The sequence below is a fragment of the Heloderma suspectum genome, chromosome 4 (genome assembly GCF_057233095.1).
Source record: "Heloderma suspectum isolate Gila_16-S chromosome 4, 16-S_ref, whole genome shotgun sequence".
NCBI classification, from domain to species: Eukaryota; Metazoa; Chordata; class Lepidosauria; order Squamata; family Helodermatidae; genus Heloderma; species Heloderma suspectum.
The window spans coordinates 230,056,476-230,080,579 of record NC_139461.1 but is presented as its reverse complement, the minus strand read 5'-3'; the positions used below and the strand labels follow the sequence as shown (position 1 = coordinate 230,080,579).

The 24,104-nt window shown below is 45.3% G+C and overlaps 1 protein-coding gene across 6 annotated transcripts in view; it reads left to right on the top strand.

Annotated features, from left to right (window-relative positions):
* The first annotated feature begins 9,871 nt into the window (after window positions 1–9,871).
* Window positions 9,872–24,104, top strand: part of SLC5A9 (solute carrier family 5 member 9) — a 50,132-nt gene continuing 35,899 nt past the window's right edge. For 2 of the 6 annotated variants that reach the window (XR_014790559.1, XM_084852557.1), the window contains exons 1-3: window positions 15,838–16,247; window positions 20,328–20,532; window positions 21,335–21,406. Coding sequence is in view for 4 of the 6 variants with exons in the window: in XM_084852557.1 (XP_084708683.1) it covers window positions 20,404–20,532; window positions 21,335–21,406 (201 nt within the window). In the remaining 2 variants the exon portion in view is untranslated. Of the gene's footprint in view, window positions 10,005–15,614; window positions 15,689–15,837; window positions 16,248–20,327; window positions 20,533–21,334; window positions 21,407–24,104 lie in introns of those variants that run through there. The other 4 variants (XM_084852555.1, XR_014790560.1, XM_084852556.1 and 1 more) reach the window with 4 other exon arrangements.

Sequence of the window (24,104 nt, the reverse complement as noted above, 5' to 3'; positions counted from 1 at the left end):
GTGTCCACTCAGTGATAAAAGGTACCAGCCAAGCAGGAGTTCATGATATTTCTAACTCAGTTCTTATTTCATGGGGCAAAAAGTGATTATCCTCCCTGAGTTTGTAAACATTTTTTAAAAAAATAATAATCTGTCAATGCATAAAAAGTCCATCTTTATTATGCTCCTATTTCGGTTTGGGGGAGGGGGTCTGTAGTGGGAGAATATTTATTTATTTATTTATTTATTTATTATTACATTTATTAATCGCCCATCTGGCTGGTCACCCAGCCACTCTGGGCGATGTACAACATACAATAAAAACAGTTTAAAACAATAAAATTCTACAATAAAAACATTTTCTAAAATACCCTAACCCACCCCAAATGCCTGCCTGAACAACAGCGTTTTTAATGCATGAAGGAAGCTCATTAAAGAGCTTAATATTAATTAATAAAGCCATTCATATGGCTTATGTCAGCCCTGCAAAGTAATACAGAAGGAGTGGAGAACTGCCAGCCCATGTTGTCATTACCATATTGCTGAGGCGGGGTGGTGGGGAGAGAAACGGAGAGAAAATGTGACAACTCTGCAGTGATGCCCAGTGTTGTTATTGAGTCTCCTGGTGTCGTGTGTGTGTGTGTGTGTGTGTGTGTGTGTGTGTGTGTTTAAAGGAAATGCAAGGGGGGGCTGCGAAACTGATCACTGCTGGGCAGAAGGGCATGATTAATTGCTATACCATCCATGGAGAAAAAATAGGAGGATTCTTGGGAGTGTGGGGAGCAATCTTGATAGCAAAAACAGCCCAAAGGAAAAAAGTTAATCACCTCTTCCCCAATACCACTGCTGCAGTCAACTAAGCAATCCCTGCAATCCGCATTTCCCTTGCAGAAACAATAACAACAACAACCATGTGTAATTTGATCCTCTGGGTTCTAAGTGTGCTTTAAAATTATGCAGTAGACATTATCACAACTGCCACAATTCCACTCCATCTGGTCATTTGTTTATTATTGTGGCCGATTCTGTTTTCCAGCCAAAAATACTACACACACACCCCACTGCTGGTGATTTGTCTTCTCCCAGCCCAATCCAGTAGCTTCAGTTGCATGCAGAAGCCTTGTGCCTGCATGAATATGCACTGTGCTTTTAATTGTTTTAAAATTAAAAAAAGAACATTTCCTGCACAAAATCAGAGTAAAATGTTCATGATTAGACAGTCAGCTTCCACTAAGGCCTTACACCTTTCCAGGATCTGACTTAGCCCCTTTCAGCTCCACCCCATTGTTTGCAGAAGGTAGATCATTAAAGGGACAGCCTAGGAGCCTGGAGCCAAGCACTGTTACCCCCTCTCTGTAACTTCCCACCTATACTCTTCCTGAAGTCGTGAGTGGGCATTGGGGAGTAAGAGGTGCCTGGGAGGTTGGTGCTCAGTCCTTGTCAGGGTTGGATTGGAGCCCAGAGAGACCCAAAGCAGTTCTGATTCTGAGGAAGAGATAGAAACCGCGGGAGAGGAGCCTGCACACTGTTCAGAGGAGCACCCAGGGGGAGAGGGGCCCCCCCCAGTACACATTCCTGAGAGTGATAGTGACCCTGGCAGAGAGAGGGAGGCGCAACAGCAGTTTCTGAACACTAGGCACCGGTGCACCCTCAAGCGCGAGATGGTGGGCGCTGGGAAGCGGCACTCAGCCCGCTTGGCGCGATGGCAACAGTGACGCCCCAATGCCCCACGGGAAAGGGGTGGACTCTCTCCTCCTAGCTCATAAGTTCAGAGGTTTCCCGCCTTCCCCTCCAAACGGAGAACGACTGATTCCTAAGATTAGACCCCCCGAATAGGCAGCTCTTTTAAGTCTCACTCGTAGGATCAAGCAATTAGCATCTGTAAGCGTCATTACGTTGAATGGAAATAAAGCCTTGGAAAAGAGCCCTATTGTCTGCGTGTTGATTCTGGCTACCTGAGGATTTCAGAAGGCGGCAGGGGTGACCTCCTGACAGTCCCTTGGAGATGTGAGGCTCAGGAGGCACTATCTCTGGGGGTCCTGTTTTGGTCCATAGAAGAATGCAATGATTTTGCCTTACCATTTTCATTGCCTTAATAGCTTAGGGTGCAATCCTATGGGGATGGCCATAGGTTGCCGAACTTGGAGGCTTACAGTAATCCAATGCAGAGTGGGAGGAGCGGTAGAGGCTATCTTCACCTCTGCACTCCTCCCGCTCTGCATTTGGGCTAGACAGGCTTTTTCACCTGTCTAGCTGAGGCTGTGCGGAGCAGGAGAGAAGGAGGCTGGGGAGGCCTGGGGATACGGTGTAAGCCAGCCTCCCCAGTCCCCTCCGCTTCCTGCCCACTGGCATACCGCATTTCCCTCCTCTCCCAGGTTGCCTTTGCAAACTTGGCAAGGCAGCCAGTGTGGTTCTCTCTGAACTGGTTGCGAGGGGGAGGGGTGGGAAGTTTGGATTCCTGGTTCCAAGGTTGGGGCGCTGACTCCAGCCTCAGAGGCAGGAAACTGGACTATCCTATGACTCTCCAAACTCTGTCTAGGGACCATAGGATTGCTCTTTTATTCTGTTTCAAATGCAGACAAGGATACTACCGAGAAATCTTGGAGCTGCTAGTCTAAAGGTGGGATTTCTACCTTGCCTAGAAAAGCTGAAGTCACCTTCTCAGTCAGAACATGTTCTGCTGAATAAAGAGTTGAATTAAATAGTTTAAATTCCTTTAATTGCTTTTTGTGTGACACGTACCTGGCCAGCATTGTCTTTCCAGCATTATAATTATGAGTATGTGTATATGCTTTAGCCTGAAGGCTAGCAATTTTCCAGCTTTTCCTATTGACTCCCAATAGTTTTGTTCAAGTCAGGGCAAATTCAGCTGGAGAGGATTGCAATTTGTTGGTTTTGTGTCAGACAGTTAATGGTGTTGCTGCCAAATCTTGGGAAAGAGGGCTTGGAATACAAATTCTTGTATTTCACTCCCCTGCGTCCATTCTGAATTTGGTCCAGACCCCTCCAAAACTTTGACCCAGTTCAGAATTGCTCAGTGCTGCGGTACCAGCCAACCCTCTGGGGCCAGCAGCTCTCCTCACTACTCATAGTCCAAGAGACCTTGTCAGAATAGTTACATCATAAAGCACGAAGGGTTTGGCTATCTAGACATCTTACAAAGGTTGTGACATTTCCAATACTATCAGTGTTATGAGCAGCTGCTGGACATTTAGGAGATGGAAGCTCCCCCAAACTCCTTTCCAGGGCCAAATAATTAGTTCATAACATACATAGATTATCTAGATCCATTTCAGTCAGGGTTCAGGCCATGTTTTGGCATGGAAATAGCCTTGGTCGCCCTGCATAATGACCTATGTCAGGAGAGAAACAGGGGGAGTGTGACCTTGTTGATTCCCCTTGATCTCTCTACAGCTTTCAATACCATCGACCATGGTATCCTTCTGGGATGTCTGAGCTGGGAGTGGGAGGCACTGCATTGCAGTGGTTTCACTCCTACTTGGATGGTCGGCTCCACAAGGTGGTGCTTGGGGAATATTGCTTGGCCCAGTGGATTCTCCAATATGGGGTTCCGCAGGGGCCAGTTTTATCCCCCATGCTATTTAACATCTATATGAAACCATTGAGTGTGGTCATCTGGCATTTTGGAGTGTGTTGTCATCAGTACGCTGATGACACACAGCTCTGTTTCTCTTATTGACCTTCTTCAGGTCAGGCTGTGGATCGGTGCCTGGCTGTGACAATGGACTGGATGAGGGCTAATTAACTGAAATTAAATCCAGACAAGACTGATATGTTGTTGGTGGTTGGTTCTTCTGGCTGGACGGACAGTGCTGAACTTGTTCTGGATGGGGTTGCACTCCCCCTGAAGGAGCAAGTTCATAGCTTGGGGGTTCTCCTTGAGCCATCTTGGTCACTTGAGGTTCAGGTGGCCTTAGTGGCATGGAGTGCCTTCTACTAGCTTAGATTGGTGGCCCAGGTATGCCCCTATCTGGGCAGGGATAACCTGGCTTTAGTTGTCTATGCTCCAGTAACCTCCAAGTTAGATTACTGCAATGCACTCTACATGGGGCTGCCTTTGAAGACAGTTCAGAAGCTGCAGCTCATGCAAAATGCAGCGGCCAGATTGATAACAGGGACCAGAAGATCCGAACATATAAGACCAACTCTGACCCGCTTGCACTGGCTGCCTGTATGTTTCCGAGCCCAATTCAAGGTGCTGGTTTTAATCTATAAAGCCCGCCATGGCTCGGGACCACAATACCTGATGGAGTGCCTCTCCTGACATGAACGTACCCATACACTATGCTCAACATCTAAGGCCCTCCTCTGGCTGCCTACTCCAAGGGAAACTCAGAAGACAGCAACAAGGGAGAGGCCCTTCTCAGTGGTGGCCCCCAAATTATGGAATGATCTCCCTGACGAGGCCCACCTGGCACCAACATTGTTATATTTTTGGCGACAGGTTAAGACCTTTCTCTTCTCCCAGGCATTTGGCAGCATATGATGAGTTTTAATCAATCTCGGATTGTCTTATGGATATGGTTGATTGCTTTGAGATTGCGTGTTTGAAGTTGTTTTAGATATATGTTCTCTTGTGTATATTGTCTGTTCATGTATTTTTATGTAAATGACTTTTAATCTCTGTATATTGTATTTTTAATGTTTTTAATCTTTGTAAACTGCCTGGAGAGCTTTGGCTATTGGGTGGCATAGAAATTGTAGTAGTAGTAGTAGTAGTAATAATGAAACAAGGGGCCTGTCTTCATGGGTGATTTGCTGTGGATTGGGACTGTTAGGAGGTCCTTTGTGGCACATGATGTTGTAGCCAGCCTGCAGTGATCCCAGAGTTTACCTGCAGGAAAGCCGCATTTTTGCAGAGTACTTTTACTCCATTGTTTTTCTTTAATTTGGCTCCCCTGCAGTTTAGCTGCTGTGTGCCCATCCTTCTGCTTTAAATTTGATATGATTCCTAGGGGGGTGTCTTTCACCTGGCCATGCCTAGGTAATTAGAATAACTAGCCTGCCTTTCCAACTCATCAAAGCGCTAGAGCACTCTTCCATGCCTTCAGAATCATGCTGTACTTCCTTTCCGCCTGTGGGGGTAACTAGCCTCCATTTCCCAGCCTGTCCCCCTTGAGAGCCTTCTCTGATGCTTGTGTAACTTTGTTTTTCTGATGCTTGAGTTACTTCACTGTTTCTCTGCACAGAGGGAAAGGACTGGATGGAGTTGCCTCCCTCTGCTAGCACTGCTGCTGCTGCCTCTGCTGGCCACCTCCTCTCCTCCCTCTCCTGCTTTCTGTAGTGTTCACTGTATTGCCATATCGACAGAGTAAAATACCGGGGCTGCAGGGTCCCGCTTCTCTGGCCACCTCCTCTTGCTAGAGAGCTACTACTTGAAACAGTGTGGATCTGATTTTCTCAATGGGAAAAAATGCTACAGATTCTCAGTGGGGGGAAAGCAGGCAACAGAGGCTGCAGACTGAGAATGGGTGAAGCAGCTAGATCCCTGTATTTACTCCCTGGAAAAGGAGAAAGTGGGTGGGAGCCCTAATTCCCTGACCGTTGGCTGGAATGGGGCGAAATGGCATAGGCAGGGTGCTCTCATGAGGAACCTTCAGATGCTTTCATGGATAATAACGTGGTAGCCGGGTGATGGCGGGGAGCCTGGTCCAGGGTGGGAAACAAGCCTCTCTCATTGGTTGATCAGTACCTGCTGGGTTGATGACATTCAGTTCCACTCCCCCCACCCCACCCAGAAGCATGTTCCTTTCAAGTGCTGTGTGACCCGTGAAAAGCAGATTTTTAAGGTATGGTGCGCTCGGCTTTTCTTGCTTCGTGTGTCCCTGATGGACCAAAGCTGATTCCATTATAATCTGGACAATACTCCAATGCGCTTCTCATTCTGTTGTCATGAAGATCCTCCCAAGGTTGGCTGCAGTATCTTTTGTGGAATAGTGTACATAATTACAGTCTGTCCAATCTGATTGGCTTTGCTGTGGCTCACTTCAAGAAGGGATCATGGGGACCATCTACACCTTTCATAGAATTCTAGGGTTGAAAAGAACCTTGGAGGTCATCTAGGCCAACCCCTTGCTCAGTACAATAATCTTGCAACTACACCTCCTTCCAGTGGAGGTTGGTGACTCCAATTTTGTTTGGGCTGTGATTCCATTCTAGATTTTAGTCAGAGCCAGCCAGAACTCTGAGGGAGCTATCCAAAGTGCTTACCCCTATCCCCAAACTGGGTTCAGAACCTTGGGTAGCTGCTTTAGAGTTCTGGCTGGTTCTGACTGAAACCCAGAATGGAATCACAGCCCCACCAAAATCAGAGCCTCCCCTGCATCCCTGATACATGGCTGTCCAGCCCCTGCTTAGTACCTCCAATGAAGGAGAGCCCACCACTCAGGCAGTCTGTTCTACTGCTGAATAGCTTATACTATTAGGATGCTTCTCTGTCCAAGCAATCCTAACCCCTGCTGAAGAAATGTTAGAAGCAAATAAGAAAAAAAAAATAGATCACGCTTAGGAAAATCATGCAGTTCAAGTCTGCTGCCAGACAGGTTACAAGTCTGTCTGTGATCTCATCTCTACTGCAGTGCAGTCCAGCAGGATAAGATCACTACCATTTCAGTTACTAAAATGTTTTTTGCAACATCCTATGAATGAATGTAAATAGTAAACCCATGAGGAGGTGGACCATACCTCACAAGCAAAGCACATGCTTTACACACAAAAGCTCCCAGTTTCAATCCCTGGGAACTCCAGAGATGGAAAGGACCCTAAGGAGGAAGGCAGGAAAGACAGTAGGAAATATGAGGCCGCCACATCCCAGACCAAGGGCTCCTTAATTGCCAAGATCAGATCAGATATGGAGAATATTTGCCAAAATAAATAAGAATGTATAATCAGTGAATGCTACACTGAATCCATAAAAGTAAGCAAGTGGCACACTTTAAAGCTATATAATTATAATGCATTGAGCAAAGTGTCAGCATCAGCAGATGAAATCAGCTTAGTAAATGGTTGTTTTGCCTTACACAAAACAGAGCTATGGCAAAAGCAGAATTACATTAAATGCATGTCTAGCAGCTATGTCTTCTTTTCATTTTTACTCTGGAGGGCCACAAGTTGCCCAGCCCTGCACAGAGCAGCCTACAACCTCAGATATCCAAACATCCAGTGATGACAGTGGTATGGACCAATATAACTATAAACCAGCATCACACATTTTTGCCCCTGAGGGCTGCATGTGGCAGTGGGTTGGGGGCTGAATGCCAGCGAGCATGGACAGACCTAGCATTAGCTGGGGGTTAGGGGCAACCATGGGCACAGCCAGTGTCCCCCTCATCTTCACACACACACAAAAACATACAAATTTATACACAGTCACACATATTCACACTCTCACTTACACATTCATGGGGATGGCTGGCACATGGCCCCCAGCACACTCAGCTGTTTGGTGAGCTGCGGGAGTGCGGTTTACACAGGGAGGATGGTGTACAGCAAGGGTGATTCCCATGTGCCATCCTCCCCCAAGAAAAACATACCCTGCTCACCCCACCAAACAGCTGATCAGAGGGCTTGTGGGAGCAGAGTTTGTGTTAGAATTCAGCAAAGGTGACAGCAGAATTTGGTGGCGGCAGCTTGGGCACTCTCACAGACCACACTGAAAGCCTCCAAGCACCATATGCATCTTGCAAGCCTCAGGATGCCTCCATGGCCTGTAGCCAGCCTAAAAGTTCTGGGAGGGCAGGACACCAAAACAGCAGGTATGGACGGTTCATCTGGTTTGAAGGCCTTTTAAAAATAAAATTGTAAACTATTTTTAATTACTTGTTTGTAAGGAAATGTAGGGGGAGAGAAAAAAATTACCCCCCCAGCCCCAGCTACACGCCCAATGTGCCCGTAGCCATCAAGAACTTGCATTGTTTTCTAGACTAGCCTTCCTATTTTTGCTTTTATAGGACTCTGAAATCAACATCAATTCTCAATGCTTATTGATTTACTTTTAAAGGTGTCACAGGGGCCCATCTACACCTGACTTTTACTCTGGGGTGAGTGCAAGTTGAGGTCCCTCATGATAGATGACACAGTCGTGACTTCGCAGCCATCCATGGCTTTTGCCCCGAAATTGCGGAGTTCCAAGGAGTTGTTTTGCTGCAATGTTTTTCATTTGTTACAGGTTTCCCTGCGTTTGTGAGCCATCTGTCCCTTCCCCAAACTGACTTCGCATTTTGCAGTGAGCATGTTGTAGGAATGTGTAGTGCCTGCGTCACTCTGTGATGCCCCTTTATTCCCCCCATCCCTTAGCAGCTGCACAGTTACAGAGGCACAGAGGGGCGTTTCCCTATTTAATTACACTTCCACACATATTTGCAGCTTTGTATCTTCTCAATGGTTGCTGTTGGGCTCAGTGCCCAAGGGCTGGGGGGGGGGGTCTTGGGGGAGGAAAAACATCACTCCAGGCACCATTTTGGAGTGATGGCTGGGCACGTACTGCTCACACTTGTGAGTGAGAACCATTGCGAGAGTCTCAGGCTGGGGAACTGACAGGCTGATGGTGTGGAAGTGAAGGAGCACAAAGCACCCACTTTTTACCTAAAAAGGGACAGAAAGACACAGCAGAGCCCCTCAAATACAAAACAGCCACAGAAGTGTCACCCCCCACACACAAACTCTTGGGTCTGCACAGCTGCGCATTTCAGTATAATGGCAAAAAAAAGGGCATGGCGAGTCTGTTAGGGAAGCACGCAGTACATTGCGAGTGTATCGCAGGGCTTGCTGATTCAAAGCCACATTGCTGTGCAGTTGCGATGGGGTGGGGGTGGGTCAAAGTGGTGCCATATAGATGGATAGGGATGTCAGAGAATTCTGTGATGGATCTCGGTGAGGCCGAATGCCAGTGCATTCGGCCCCCCGAAATCCATCGCGGAACGGCCTGCCACACCCCCGTGGATCCCCCCTGGGACAAGACTTACCTGGGGCGGATGTTCCGGACGGCGACGGCTCCAGCGGTGGCTTCAGCGGTGGCAGCTGGTCTTCCGAATGGCTGCCACCGCTGCCGCCATTTGCAGTCTGTGACTCCCCCCCCCCCAGACGTGATAGGCTACGTAAAGACTTACGTAGCCTATCACGTCTGGTTTAAAAAAAAAAAAAAGCGTACGCAAATGGCCATTTGCATTCCTTATTTTTCGCCGTCTTAGTCTACGTCAGTATTTACATAGACTAAGACGAAGCCAAGAAAGGGGAACGCAAATAGTGCCCACTATGCTATTTGTGTTCCCCTTTCTTTTCTTTGTCTTAGTCTACGTAAATATTGACGTAGACTAAGATGGCGAAAAATAAGGAACACAAATGGTGGCGGCCATAGCCACCGCCATTTGCGTACGCTTTTTTTTTGTTGTTGTTGTTACCCAGAGCCCTCCACGGCTGGAAATCCAGCTGCGGACGGCCCTGGCCTGGGCCTGGCCGGCTGCTCAGCAGAGCCGCCATGGAGCTCAGCCGGCCAAGGATTCCAGGGGGGAGAACCGGATTGCCTCCCCCCCACCATGAACAGAATCCGTGAAAAGGTAAGTCACTTTCGTACATCCCTATGAATGGGGCCAGGGTCAAAGTCACTCTCGGGGAGTTGATACAGGTGTTGGTATAATGGACATTGAGCCAGCTAATCTGAGTTAAACTGCAGCCAAGCAAAGCTGAGAGTCTTGGGAGAGTCAGTATGCCTGACTGACAGTACACAATGAGCAGTTTTTCTGGATGGGCAGTTTTGAAAGAAACTGACATCTTATACGTAAATAATCCAAGCGAAAGCAAATGCCATTCAGCCCAGGCTTCAAGTTATGAAATGCAGGTGAGGGAGGGAGGGAGGGGAACTGTAGGCTGCCCCATGCACACACATCACAGAGTGCTAGGGAGGAGCATCCAAGCCAGCCAGCTTCCACGTTGAAATGAACCAAAAGTGAGGTGAGGAGAAAGAAACGGGGAGGAAAAGTACAAAGAGAAAAGGAGAGGAGCTCAAGGTATTGTATTACTCTGCATCGTACTCACAAAGGGCCAACCCTATCCTAGCCATACTGCGGAAGCTTTTAATTTATCAGTTGTTAGGAAGAATCAGCTCTTATAGGTCGCCTTTTATGCATAACAACACTATCTGTCTCATTGAACACTGTAACAAACTTGTAAGACCATCAACGTAAGGTGATATTGATATTTTCCAGTTATAAGAGCTCTAAGGGTTTGATGTATTTCTCCTGCTAGGTTTATTACTGGCAATGGCATCTTGCAAGGATAATGGGGGAAAAGCAGTCTTTCACAGTTTTTTTTTTTTTTTTAAATTGAGAGGTTATGCATGCATCATGAAACTGCAGTATAGTAATTACCTCTGAGGTCATTCCTACACAAGTGGGGAGGGGGGTAGGTACATTCCCCTTGCAATCTGGCACATCTCCGGTGGAAGGGCAAGGCAAGCAGGACACAAAGGGAAGAGCAGCATTCGTTTGTGAAACCCTGCAGCATGTCATACTATTCTTTGGCTTCCAGGCCAGCACTTCTGGAAAATCTCTTAAGTATTGGGCTAAAGCATTGAACTGGAAATGTGAGGCTCTAGTGCAGAAAGGCCCATAATGGTCAGGGAATGGAGCACCCTAAAGTGCAGACCTCTAAATACTCTTGGCTGCTTCACACAGAACTTCTTCCAAGAAATTATATGTGAAGCAGCCCAGTAATAAGAACTTTAGCTCTAGCTTTTTTAAATTGTTGGTTGTAAACACTGAACATCAGAAAACAGTAAACAAATATGTTAATTATTAAACAATAAATAGAAGAGAAATTAATCTCCATGTTGAAAAAATAAGACTGTCACAGCTAGTGCAAATGTCTTTTTATCTTGTGGACTTTAAGATAAAGCTTAATTTCCACATTGGAAAAAGCAACATATTACATGGTTGTTAGTTAATAAGATCTTGTAACTGAGAATCATTCTGCCTCAAAGGTGAATATAGTTTATGAAGTAAATAGGAAGGACGCCGTTTAAAGAGCTCTGACACACATATACACACCAGGCTGGATCCAGATTTAGTCAAGCCTAGAATAGAGCCATTGAAATCAATGGGACTTCTGTTAGTCATGACTAACTTAAGTCACACTGATTTCAATGGGTCTACTCTAAGTATGATTTCATTCTGGATCCAGCCCACCATGTTGTTTTTATGTATGTATTTATTTGTTGCATTTCTATACAGCCCGATAGCTGAAGCTCTCTGGGCAGTTGACAAAAATTACATGTTTCAGGCTACATGTAGTAATTCCTTAGAAATTCTACATACTATTGTTATAAACAATTTAATAGTGACTATGTTCTAGGTATGCATAGTATGACCACAAATGCTTCAACTTTACAATGGGGGAGGTGAGTCTGACCTGTGTTGATAACATTGCTACAATTGCTATAGAATAATAAGAAAGTAACCAAAATGTTCTTAACATAAACTTGCAATTTAATATACAGCATATCTAGGAATTCTTGATTTCTCTCCCCACCCACCCATCCACCTACCTCCAGAATCAATTTTCCTTTCCTTCCCCCACTGAAATCTGAAGTGGTACACTTATTCACCAATGCACCCACCGGAATTACAGTCCCCATAATGCCCATTTTTGCTGGATGTGATACACATTCTCAGCAGTGTCTAATGGCTCACAGAAACCTGTGGCCTTCATTCTATCACCTCATGAAAATGATGGCATGGCCAGGAGAGTTCCTTTCACAGTGTGAATGCCAGAAGTTTCTGTGAAGCTTTCCCATGCATGTGCCATACAACCCTGGAGACTAGAATCATGGGAAGGAGTAATGCTCATGGTACCTACATACCTTCCCTGCATGTACCACTCATGTGCAGTAGTATCCAAGTAAAACAGAGGCTTTCATGCCATGAACAGAGCTCTGCAAATCATCCCTTTTACCAGCTCCTGAACTGGGGAGGCAGCAGGAAAGCCTCATTCACAGAACAAAGGGGCAGCCCTAACATTAGGCAGAGTGAAACAGCCGCTTCAGGCAGCAGATACTGGGAGGTGGCAGCAAGGTATTGGAGGAGATAGCTGTGGGGTCATGTGTGTCAGGGTGGGAAACTGAGTCCATAGAGCCCCAGAGCAGCTCTGATTCTGAGGAAGAACAGCAATCTGTGGGAGAGGAGCTCGCTCATCTCTCACAAGCACAGCTGCTGCCAGAGATTCCTCCTGCCAGCATTCCTGGGAGAGATAGTGATCCTGGCAGTGAGAGAGCACTGGAGGGGGGCTTGCTGGATGCTCAACGGAGACGCAGGGAGCGATGACAGATGGAGGGTGCCGAAAGGAGGCGTACTGCTTTTGGCGCTCAGACAATGGTCGCACCCCGAGGACCCAAGGGAAAGAGGGAGGATCTCTCCCTAGCCCATAAGTTCAGGGTCTTCCCGTGGTTCCCCTTCAAACGGGGACCAACTGTCTTACCCGGAGTTTAGGCTACTCTGCTATCTTTCCCCAGTGCTGTTCCTTGCTTAGTCGCTAGTGATTAGTATCTGAAAGAGTCATAAAGGAATAAAGCCTTGGAAAGAATTCCTCATCATCTGTGTCCTGAGTTGGCTATTGGAGGGGACTGCAAGAGGCAGCTAGGGTGCTCCTGACAATGTGACCTGCCCTGTGCTCCCTAGGCTAGCTTGCTGCCTTAAGGTGTGGTAGAGGATGTTGTCCAACTGCTAGTGTCAAAGGAAGATTCAACTGCCAGTCTGGTTGGATTTGTACATGGAATGGGGGAGGGGGTGCGATCCTGTCCTTCGCCTTAGGCAGCAAAATGTCTTGGGCCAGCCCTGGAAAGACTGAAGTAGATTCTGAGACCTTTAGGCTGTAGTGTGTAGTGATGATGTCATTTCCTCATATTAGCATTGCCTAGAAAAACAATGTTGTTGTTTTCACATCAGGCACAGACTCCACTGGATCTGGACTCTGGAGTCTGATCCGATAAAGATGTGCAGGGCCTGGACTCTGAACTCTCTGATAGAATGTTGCTCTGTTTCCAGAATTTAGTGCATTAGGAGTTTGGATATGTTTTTGCATCCTTGTGCCATATATTTGCACTGTGTGATCTGAAAGGTCTGTGATCCCCTGATTTGCCTGTAGACAATCTATGGGCAAAAGTTCATGTAAGACAGCCCAGTAAATCAAAGCTTACCTATGCTGCAGGTGCATCACGTAAACAAAATGTTTTTGTTTGCTTTCAAAAAAGATTACTCCAGTGGTTCTTGCAGAAGCCATTGTGGTGAAGGAACTGAAAGCTGTCTGTACATCATGCATGAGTCAAAGGTACATTTGTGGAAACACAACGTGAAACAGGACTATTTCCCTAAATCTTCTCTTTCAGCTAGTTTAAGAGATAAGATTAGGACTCTTTCCCTGCATCTTCAAGTTAATATGTAAAGATGCTGTTCTGCAGAAAACGTTGTTCAGGCTTCCTGGGTAAAAAATGCTGCTTATTTTATGTTCTTGCAAGCTCACAGATGCAGTTTTAATATGCAATTTGAAGGCTGTGGCCGAAGCCACACCCTCATTAATAACGTTTTGAATACTGCACTGTACCACTCAATCCCTTAATGGATTTTAATGTTATGGCACACACTGCCTGTTCTGTAACAGTACTGTCTCTGTGTTGTACTGATATTTAAAGGCACACCGCTGTAGAGTTAGTAATCAAAATGCAACCTCCGGGCTTCTGAGAGCACCGCTATTGGTTGCTCCTGTACTGGGAACGTAGACAAGGCACCACCCTTTTTTCTCGTTTCACTTTTCTGTGCATGTGCGCTCTTTCGAACCCAGCCGACGAGGCAGGAGCAAGGGTGCAGGGCGCCCCTTCCACTGGCCATCTCCTGCTTACGAGTAGGGATGGACCGACTCATTGCAGTTTTTTTAATTAAAGCTTTCTGTTCATAGGAACACAGGAAGCTGCCTTATAATGAGTCAGACCCTGGGCCCATCTTGCACAGTATTGTTGACACTGACTGGCAGCAGCAGCTCTCCAGAGTTTCAGGCAGGATTCTTTCGTAGCCCTACCTGGAGATGCTGGGGATTGAACCTGGGACCTTCTGCGTGCCAAGCATGTGCTCTGCCACTGAGCTACAGCTCTTCCAGCTGGATAATGGCAACTGACAAAGAGAACAGCCCCAGATTTGTTTCTCTGTGACCATATGAACCCACTCTTCTCAAAGGCTTGAGTGAGGAGGAGGAGAAAAACCAACCCTCTTGTCTGTTTGTATAAAGTCAAATACAGTTCAGAACTTCTCTTGCCTGCTGAAGGGAAGTTTCTTTAAGAATTCCTCAAGATATGCTCTTGGTGGAATAAAGAAGAGAAAGAAAGAAAGAAAGAAAGAAAGAAAGAAAGAAAGAAAGGAGGGAGGGAGGGAGGGAGGGAGGGAGGGGAGGGGAGGGGAGGAAAGAAGAATGGTGATTGGAAATGTGTGTGGGGTTCGGGGGTAGAGAGAATTCCCTAAGCCAAGTGGCTCCTTTCAGAGAGGTGATACTTCAGAAGAATTTAGGTGGCTGTGGAGGGTTTGTAAGAATTGCACTACTTGAGGTGGGGTGGCCGAGGGCTTTTTCTCGCTTTTTTAAAACTGTAGACCCTATTTAAAAGCCCCAGCAGTTTCTCAATCATGACGCCACATAGTCCTACCCTCTCTTTGGGATTATTTGAGTCCTGCAGCTATTTAGGAGAAATTAAAGTGGAGGGGGAGAAAGAAGTTTGTGGAGGCTGATTGGATCCTTTGCTGTACTAAAGCTACTAAACTTCTGCAGAAGCCAGAGTTTCCAGTTTGGGGCAGCAAAATCAGATGCTGTGTGAAATACCAGTATTTCACATGGAACTCTTTCTTCCCTGCCTTCTCCCTCTTCAAAATTTCATTGCAGGCAAGCTCCCAACAGTGGGCATGTAAGAGCAGAAAAGTAGGGGGAGAAAGGTTTTTTGCACCTCAAAAAAACCATACACCAGAGATTAGGGTAAACTAAAGTGACCTCCTAATGGTCACCTTAAACAACTTCTGATTAGGATCCCTAATCCCCTGGGTGGCTTGACAGTTTTTACTTTTTGTTTTAGGCTTTGAAAAAAGGAAACTTTACGCATGGCTAGCGCAAAAGCCACTGGACCTGTCTGAAATTTGGCAGGTTCAGTCAGCTTCATAGGGCCTGCCAGGTCCCCAAATTCCATGAATTTATGTGGAAGCACAAAAAAATATAGCTCTTTGCTTTGACACATTTTCTTGAAAATAGCAAACTTTACCTGTGACTAGCACAAAAGCCACTGAACCTAACTGCCTGAAATTTGGCAGCCTCAGCCAGCTGTGCGCGGGCTGATAGGTCCCCAAATTCCATGCACATATGTGGAAGCACACACAAAAAATATAGCTCTTTGACAGATTTTCTTGAAAATAACAAATTTTACCTGTGACTAGCACAAAAGCCACTGGACCTAACTGCCTGAAATTTGGCATATTCAATCGGCTCTATGGGGGCTACCAAGTCTCCAAATCTCATTTATCGCCAAAGATCCGGAGCACAGCTCAAAAAACTTCCGGGGCCCGTGCCCAGGTTTGCCCTTCTTCCACGACGCCCCTGGGGCACATACTGCAGATCGCCGTGTTTTGTTTTTTTTTATAAGGGCGATCCGCACGGAGGTGGACGGGCCCGGGTAAGTAGCGAGCCCGTCGCCGAGGACGGGAGGGCGGCCCGGGGACCAGCAAGCAGGGCGGAGGGCTTGGGGGCGCAGCTCGGGGAGCGCGGGCGCCAGCGGCCTGGCGGTTTTGCAGACTGAAGCGGGCGCCCGCGCCACCCCGACTCACGAGCGCGAGGCGGCTTGCCACTTGGGTGCCCCGCGCCTGCCTCCCGCTGCTGCTGCCCGGGCGGCTGCCTTCGACAGCCCACGAGGCGGGAGCAGAAGGAGGCGCAGGGCGCCCCTTCCTCTGGCCGCCTCCTGCCGGCAAGCGAGAGACGGCTAGCAGCGTGCGTGTCCCGCGAGGCAGGAGGAAGACGAGGCGCGGAGCACCCCTCCCGCCGGCCGCTGCGTAGCAGGCTCCAAGATGGCGAGGGCCGGGCGACTAACTGCGGGAGAAAGAAGCCACCGAAAAGGGGGGAAATCACGCCCGCTCCGCTGCTATTGGATGCGCGCTGAAATGCAAGAGGGGGGAACGAGGGGGGAACGCGGGGAATGACAACGGCGAGAAAACCCGCGTTGCAGCCTATGCGACGAGGTCAGCGCGAAAGAAATGAAATTATAACGGTGGTTTAGTTACGGGTCTCAACTCATTCGTAACGGTGCAAAAGGAAATCGCGTGCCCTAAAGAGTGATGACGGCTGTTTTAGAATGACATATTCATGCTTTGGTAGCTTAGGCCTGTGTTGTGTGATCCGGGGATATCATGGGAAATATATGTCTGTGGGAGTCGCTGGTCTTTGCTTTATTTTCTCATTTAGGGGATGGAGTTCTTTGAATAATGCCAACCAAGTTTTATTTATAACATCAAGCATCTCTGTCACTATGTCTGTCAGCATATGAACACTTCCACAAGGATGGAAGCCTGAGGCTGCAAGGGGGCTGGACCACAAGAAAGCAGATCCTTGGATGCTTTTTTCTGAAATTTGAAATTGAAATTTCATTAACAGGATGCCACAGTTTTCAGAGCCAACACCTTTCTCACACTTTTCTTTGCTCAACTGGTAGATTTTCTCTTCCGCTAGTGCCCTTGTTTGCTTTTTGTGCAGCTGCCAATGTTCATATAATGTAGATATGTACTGCAGAATAGCTATTGTAAAAGATTAAATGAAAAATAATTTACAAGCAGTCTTGACTAACACAGCTCAAGGGACAGCCCATATGCTCTGGTTACAGAGAACATGAGAGCAGAGAAAAAATAGGTGATCCAATGCATATGTATGGGGCAAAGTAATCCAAGCTGAGTATTGGAGCAAACTTTATTTTCTCCATGTTATACCCACAAGATGGTGCTGTGCTACCCATGAACAAATACAGTTATCCGAGCCATTACTCAATTGCCATTTGAAACAATTGTATTAGGAACAATATTACAACTAACTCCTCCGATGAATATTTATTGAAAATTGAATAGCACTGAGTTCAGTAGGGAATCTTCTTTGCTAAGATTTTCCAGAGGGGTAGCCATGATAGTCATTTGTGATAAAAATAACAATGAACCTTGTGACACCTTAAAAGACTAACAACTGTATTATGGGCATAAGCTTTCGTGGACAACAGTCTATTTCATCAGATGGAGTGCTATCCTAAGTAACAAATATATATACACACATGGTTGAGAAGGAAAATTGTAAACAGTGGAGTCAGAGGCAATTGAAATGCAGACAGTATAGACAGTGATAATTACCTTAACTGTGGCCATTCACAAAACTCTTGTTGAGTGATAACACCTTCTTGCATCAGTGAGCTGGTTAACATATGTAGCGTGATAAAAAAAAAAAAGCAAAACCCCAACTCTTTTCATAGAATAGTCATAGAATAGTAGGGTTGGAAGGGGCCTACAAGGCCATCGAGTCCAACCCCCCTTTTGCCCCTGTTAGAGCTGAATCTCTTGGTGAACTGTAGTTCAATTCTTTTGCATTGGAATCTATTCCTTTGTTCAGCAATGGCCACCTTAACTCAGTGACAGAGTGTCCTGGAAGACTGAAATGCAGTTCCCTGCTGGTTGTTTAAAATATTGCTATTTCTGATGTCAGATTTGTATCCATTCATTCTTTTGCATAGAGACTGGTCTGTCCTTGTAAAATGCAGTAGGACTTTGCTGGCAGATGACGGCATATATCACATAGAGATGTATGAGAAATTTGTTTTAGTTTGGTTTGGATTGAAATTTACTGAGTTTGCACCTTGCAAACCCAATGCAGATCCAAGAGCAATCTGCAGTCAAAGTCTGATCTTGAAATGCAATTTGCATGGTGGGGGGATGTTCAAAAAAAGTGTACATCTGAAAAATGAGCATTAAAAGTGCATACATTAAAAATGTGCACAAATGGGATAAAAATGCATGCATTTCAAAAACACATAATTCATAGCTACATTTGGAAAAATACAAAGATACACACAAATGTTTGTTTAAAAAGACAAAAACAAAGTTTACAATCGGATATAGATGAGTCAGAACGAGCTTCAAGATGAATTTGGAGAACCTCAGTGAACTTGGATTTGCTGATTCACACATCACTAATATCACATTGGAATGTTGTGGCTGACTTTGACCTGGTTTGTACATAATGGCAATTCCTGGATTGTTTAACCTAGTAATTGTTGATATCTAGTGGGAGTGGCAAGCATGCTGCCTCCTGTGCGTTCATCTTTTCCCTTTCAATTATCAACCCCATTTTCATGACATCCATCCATGAAAATGTGGGTTGTTTGGAGTTTAAACAACCTAGAGTTGCTTAACCCCAGAGTTTGTGGGTTTGGACTTAATGATAACAACCCAGGAATGGGGAGTAAGTGTGCTCATTTGCTGCCACTTGACTCCGACAACCCATAGTTTAAACAACCCATGGCAAACAGGGCCATTCTTAGGTCCTATCATAGTGTTGTCACTGGGGACAGACATGGCATCTGAATCTGGTCATGGATGGTAATAAACAGATCTGATTTGGCATCTGGGTTTGCCACAAGGATCTGGTTCCTGTATGTAATCTTTGTTACGTGCTCTACCGTTGCTGGTGAGTAGGTGTTTTAGTTGGGTGGCTGTCTGTAAGCAAATACAGGCCTACCACCCAAGGCCTGTGAAAAAGAAGCATAGATGATGATAGTGCTGTTCTGTTGTTTTCTCTGCTGGGACTGCCCTGTAGTAGGTTATCCTTCTGTGCCAGTCTGGCCTGTTGATCTGGTTTTTCACCTAACTGAGTGGGTATTGTATTCTGGAAATGCCTGGTTCAAATCCTTAAGTCATACATCTGTGTCCAGCGAGTCTGAATGGATATGGTTGTATCATAGGGTTTGGCTGTAAACAATGGCATTTGTGGTGTGTTCTGGGTAGAAACTGGAATCATCTAAGTATGTGGAGCAGTGAATAGGTTTCTGATTGGTGATTATTGTGTAGCTGTGTAGTGCATTGTGCAGTTGCACAGTAGCGTCCAGAAAGTGAGCCTGTTGTGTTGTCTGGTCTAGGTTCAGATTAATGGTGTTTTTTGGAAGATTTGCAATAGATTATAGTTTCCTCAGGAAGTCAGTGCTATCCCATATGTAATGGAGTAATGGCTGCTTGTGATCTGAGAATGGAGTCCATATAACCAGATATCCCAACTGTGATAGTATCAATGCCCAAGTGTACAAACAGAAGCTGTCTTCTTGAGGCTACTAAGGTGCTTCTGGGCAGATTTGCTAAGCTGCACTTTGATGTACGCAGGAAGGCTAGCTACTTGGGAGGGTTATAATTTTTTCCTGAAAAAAAACATAGAACTACCCTTGGTCTGTGAGATGCAAGCAAACCATTTACGGCACTGCTTAAGTTTCAGACTGAGAGGCATTAAATTGTTTTCATGAATATGGGAGAATTTATGCTAGAGTTATGGCACTGGGAACTAGGTTTTGGGGTCCACAGGTAGCATTATAGGTGGCAAGACTTCTTTCAGCTTCACAATCCTCATTATTTCTGTTTGTTGGTCAAACACGCACAGCAGCTGTTTCCATAAAAGCATCAATAAAGTAATTATGACACCATTCAGTCCTCTGACATGCAGAGCTAAACTACATTCCCCTCCTGTCCTGACCTACTAGCTGTTATATAGCCATGTCAGCATCTGCACTTTGCAACAGGATGGATCTGTCTGTACTGAAATGCCAAGGGAAGGTATCAGAGAAACCATGTATTTTTAAGAGGATGTACCAAATGCCAGGGAGCCATGGCAGAGAATTGATTTGTCCAGGGGACACCTGATCTGAATTCCGTTATCTGAAACCTGACTCATCATACCGAGGTGCGTGGGTATGCACACTCCACACATGGCTGTTGGATTGGGTCACAAGTTATGCAGGCTTGCCTTATATACCCATGTTGTGCACCTGCTAAAACCAAAATGTTTGAGTTGGTCGCACCTCTTCATAAGAATGCCAACACATTATGCGTGCAAGTGGGACAGAGCTGTGGCCAATCTCTTGATGGAAAAAAAAAAAGTTGTGCAGCTGATTACAACATTACACTTGCAGCAGATCTTATCACATGCCCCGTAAAGTTGCAATGTGTGGAATGGCCTAAATCCTGGACTTGCCTGCTTCTTCATCAACACTGTTGCCTTCTCATACCTGTTAATTATTATTAAAGGGGGGTAATGAAGAGAAACACATACCAAAGTCCACTGTGAGATAAAGAAGGCACAGGCAACACCTTTTGGGCAGTAATGAGCCAAACACCAGCCTCTACGGAGCCACTCAGCAACAGGCCTGAAGAGAAGAGCTTTGTCTTTGAAGTTCCTGACATCATTGTTGTTGCCATTTATTTCATCTTTGTCCTTGCTGTGGGAATATGGGTAAGTCCCAGATGTGAACATTTCACTGTGATTTGTTTTTTAAGAGAGGTCCCTTTACTTGAACAACACCATGGCGCTGTAGGATATCGCCAATGCCCCTATTTCCAGACATCTCCTTATGGCTGCGTATTGTATTGCATGTCCGCCTTGAAGTGACTGCCACTCAAATTCACTGAGTTCTGGTGTTAACTCTTGAAACCCAGTTACTAGAGTAGAGGGCAAGCATTGAAATATATTCCAGGACTCAGAGAAGGGAGGGGAAGGGAAAACAACTACTGGCCCTTTCTTCAATTCCCTACAGGTCCCTGCGCTCCTTCGATGTCAGACTGAGGTGTGTAAATGTGTGACTATCCTAAGATAAGTGAACAAAGGGAAGATCATGGAAGGAAAATTTCCTTTCCCTTCTTCAGCCACCTGTACCCCTTGAAAAGTCTCTCAGGGGCCCTCCTGTACATTTTGTGGGGGGAGCATGGGACTGGAGAGTTACCCTAAATCTCCCAATTTGGGGTGATTCTCCCTTCTCCCAGCAACCCCCACCCCAGGGCTATTCCATATTGTGGTATGATCCCTGTTGCCTGTAGAATCAGACTATAGCATCTCCCCCCTTGCCCCATTCCACTGTTCAGGAGGGCCCTAGTTGCTCCGGACACATAGACATTTTGTGGGGTTCAGGCAGCTGCAAGGGGGATGGGGAGAGGACAGGAAACTTTCCTTCTGTTGATTTATCTTAAGATCCAAGCCAGCGTGTTTGCTTTCATTTCAGCTTCCCCACCCCCTCCTCATATGTTTTTCTTCATTTCAGTCTTCTTTTCGAGCCAGCCAGGGAACAATCAGAGGCTATTTCTTAGCTGGAAGATCCATGACATGGTGGCCTGTGAGTATGTGAAATAACCCATGTAATATCAAGTGCTGGATGATGTTAGGTACAAGGGATAGGAGAGAGAATAAAAAGCAATCTTCCCATACCAATGCAGTTTTGACTCAACTGCCTCTTCCTTCTCCCCCTCCTCACCTCCATGGTTCTATAGTACCTGTGCATACACTTGTAGCATATTTAGAAATGCAAGTCAGTGCTAGTGTATCGTAAACAAAAACAATTTCCAACTTCTTTATCAAAATAAATCAGATTATTTACCACCACCATCACCCCTCCAAAAAAGCCAGATTCTACTGTTAGAATAAATTTATTTAGCTTCTGCGAGCCATAGAGGAGGAACAAGAACCTACTACACAGCAAAGAGGCTGCATCCCCTAACCACCCAATGCCCAGCTCAATTGCTCTAAGCTTCTGATATTTCATTAGAAGCTTCCTAAAAACATCCAGGTTTATTCCTGCAGTTGTAAGTGCTATCCTTACTTATATCCTGAAGGCTTCCTTCCCGCCTCCCTCTGTCCAACTCCTTAAAAAGAAGCACATAAAATAATTCAGATTTTGCAGAAAATGAAGTTCAATAACTCAGTAATACCCATAAGACCATTCCCAGTTCCAAGAGACTGAACAATCTAGCAGACCAGGGTCAACCTATTGTTGGACAGATGGAACATTCTTCTTGGGCACCACATCTGCAGAAGCCAAGGAATGGTCCAGGGCTGGGAAAGAGGAACAGAGGAAGTGACATGGTCCTTGCAGTGATAAAAATGGGGGGAGGAAAGGATGCCATACTAGTTCTAGGAGTGGGGTAAGGTAGAAAGATAGTGCATAGGTATTTGCTGCCATGATGGAGCGCCTCTCCCAGACAACATCTGAGGCCTTCTTCCGAGTGCCTTCTCCAAGGGAGGCTCAGAAGGTGGCAACAGGGGAGAGGACCTTCTCAGTTGTAGCTTCCCAATTATGGAATGATCTCCCCACTGAGGCCCACCTGGTGCCAATACTCATCTTTTTGGCACCAGGTTAAGACTGTCCTTTACTCTCAGGCGTTTAACGGCATATGATGGACCATTTATGTCAGCTGTCCTTATCAGGTCCAGTATCTTACTGAATGTATTTTAGCTGATTAAGTTGTTTTAAATTTTGTATGTTAAAAAACTTTATACTATGTTTTTATTTTCTTGTATTTGTGGTTTGTAATTTTTGTGAACCACCCAGAGCGCTTCGGCTATTGGGTGGTATAGAAATGAAATGAAAATAATGACAATAACAACAAATATGTAATTAGGAACATGGTACCAACTGCTACAGTCAACATCACAAATCATGACCTTGTTGTAGTCTTGCAAAAATAATTAGCACTGCAGGCAATTAAGAAAACCCTTAGATGGTGTATTAAAGATTTATAAATGCTGGCCAGTTAAATACATTGTTTGCCTTAGTGTGTGTGTGTGTGAGAGAGAGAGAGAGAGAGAGAGAGAGAGAGAGAGAATGGCAATTTAAAACACTCCTGTACACAAATAAATCACCATTCATTGCAAACGCTTTTTAAAAATGCTCAACAAAAACCACTAAAAAACCACTTCTTTATATCAAGCAGCATTGTATTGCTGACAGCATAGGGAGCATTTAAATTACTAGCTTTAATATATAAAAACTCAAACTAAAGTGGCATCAGCTGTGGCAAATATGAAAGCCAAGCCCATAAAAAAAAAAAAAAGCACATCACATGGCAATATTCAGGGATTTTTAAGATTAAAAAATCAAGGCCTTTTTCAAATAAAATTGAAAATAAATTCAAGTTCAAGAGCAGTTACCATTCTTCTGTTGCTTGAAACACCAGTAAGAGTCTCTTTTGCACTGTCTAGTAACTTCTTCATTTATTGAGCAACTGTGTTAGCGCTGCAACTCTCCACACTAAACCACCTGGATATAAATCTCCAAAATGATTCACCGGAAAGGCATAAACCTTTTGAAGGACACATTTTCTTTGGAGCAGAAAGGTAATATAACAATAATTTAAAGACCGAAAGAAATAAGTGTCAGAGGAGTAAATATCCTTTTCACCCTGTCACAAATGCACACGGCTGTAGATCTCTCAAGAGTTTAACCACAAGCTGAAAGCAGTTTTAAACTCCAGCTTTGTCTTCTTTCCTGTGGGTTCCATTAATTGTAAATTCTGTAGGCTAAGTTTATCCTCATGCCTTCACTATATATATATATTAATATGCTTTGTGCTCCAGTTTCTCCCAGGTGATATTTAAGCATTGGCTTACCTGTAGCCTCTGCAGCTACATTGCAGGAAATTTAAGAGGCTGACAAGAAACCAATTGTTCCCATCATCTTCCTGGTAGACTTAGTTTTCTAAGGGAGAACACAGACTTCATGAAAATAGAATTAAAGCAGAAAGACTTGTTGTTTTGAGTTTTGCTACATAATAAAAACCAGTCTCCGGTCACACTGGGTAGGATGGCTGTTTAGCATAAAGGTGGCCTTTAATTTTGGATGTCTCCAAAGTCTCTCTTCTGTAACGACCCATTTTCATGAACCACTCAGTACAATGGGGGGCATAGGAATAAGTTAGCCTGTGCCAGCTCCAGCCTGTTTTATGTGAAATTATGTACATAAGAATGTAAGAGCCATGCTGGATCAGACTAAGGCGGGATCAAGGGTCCATCTAGTCCAGCATTCTGTTCACACAGTG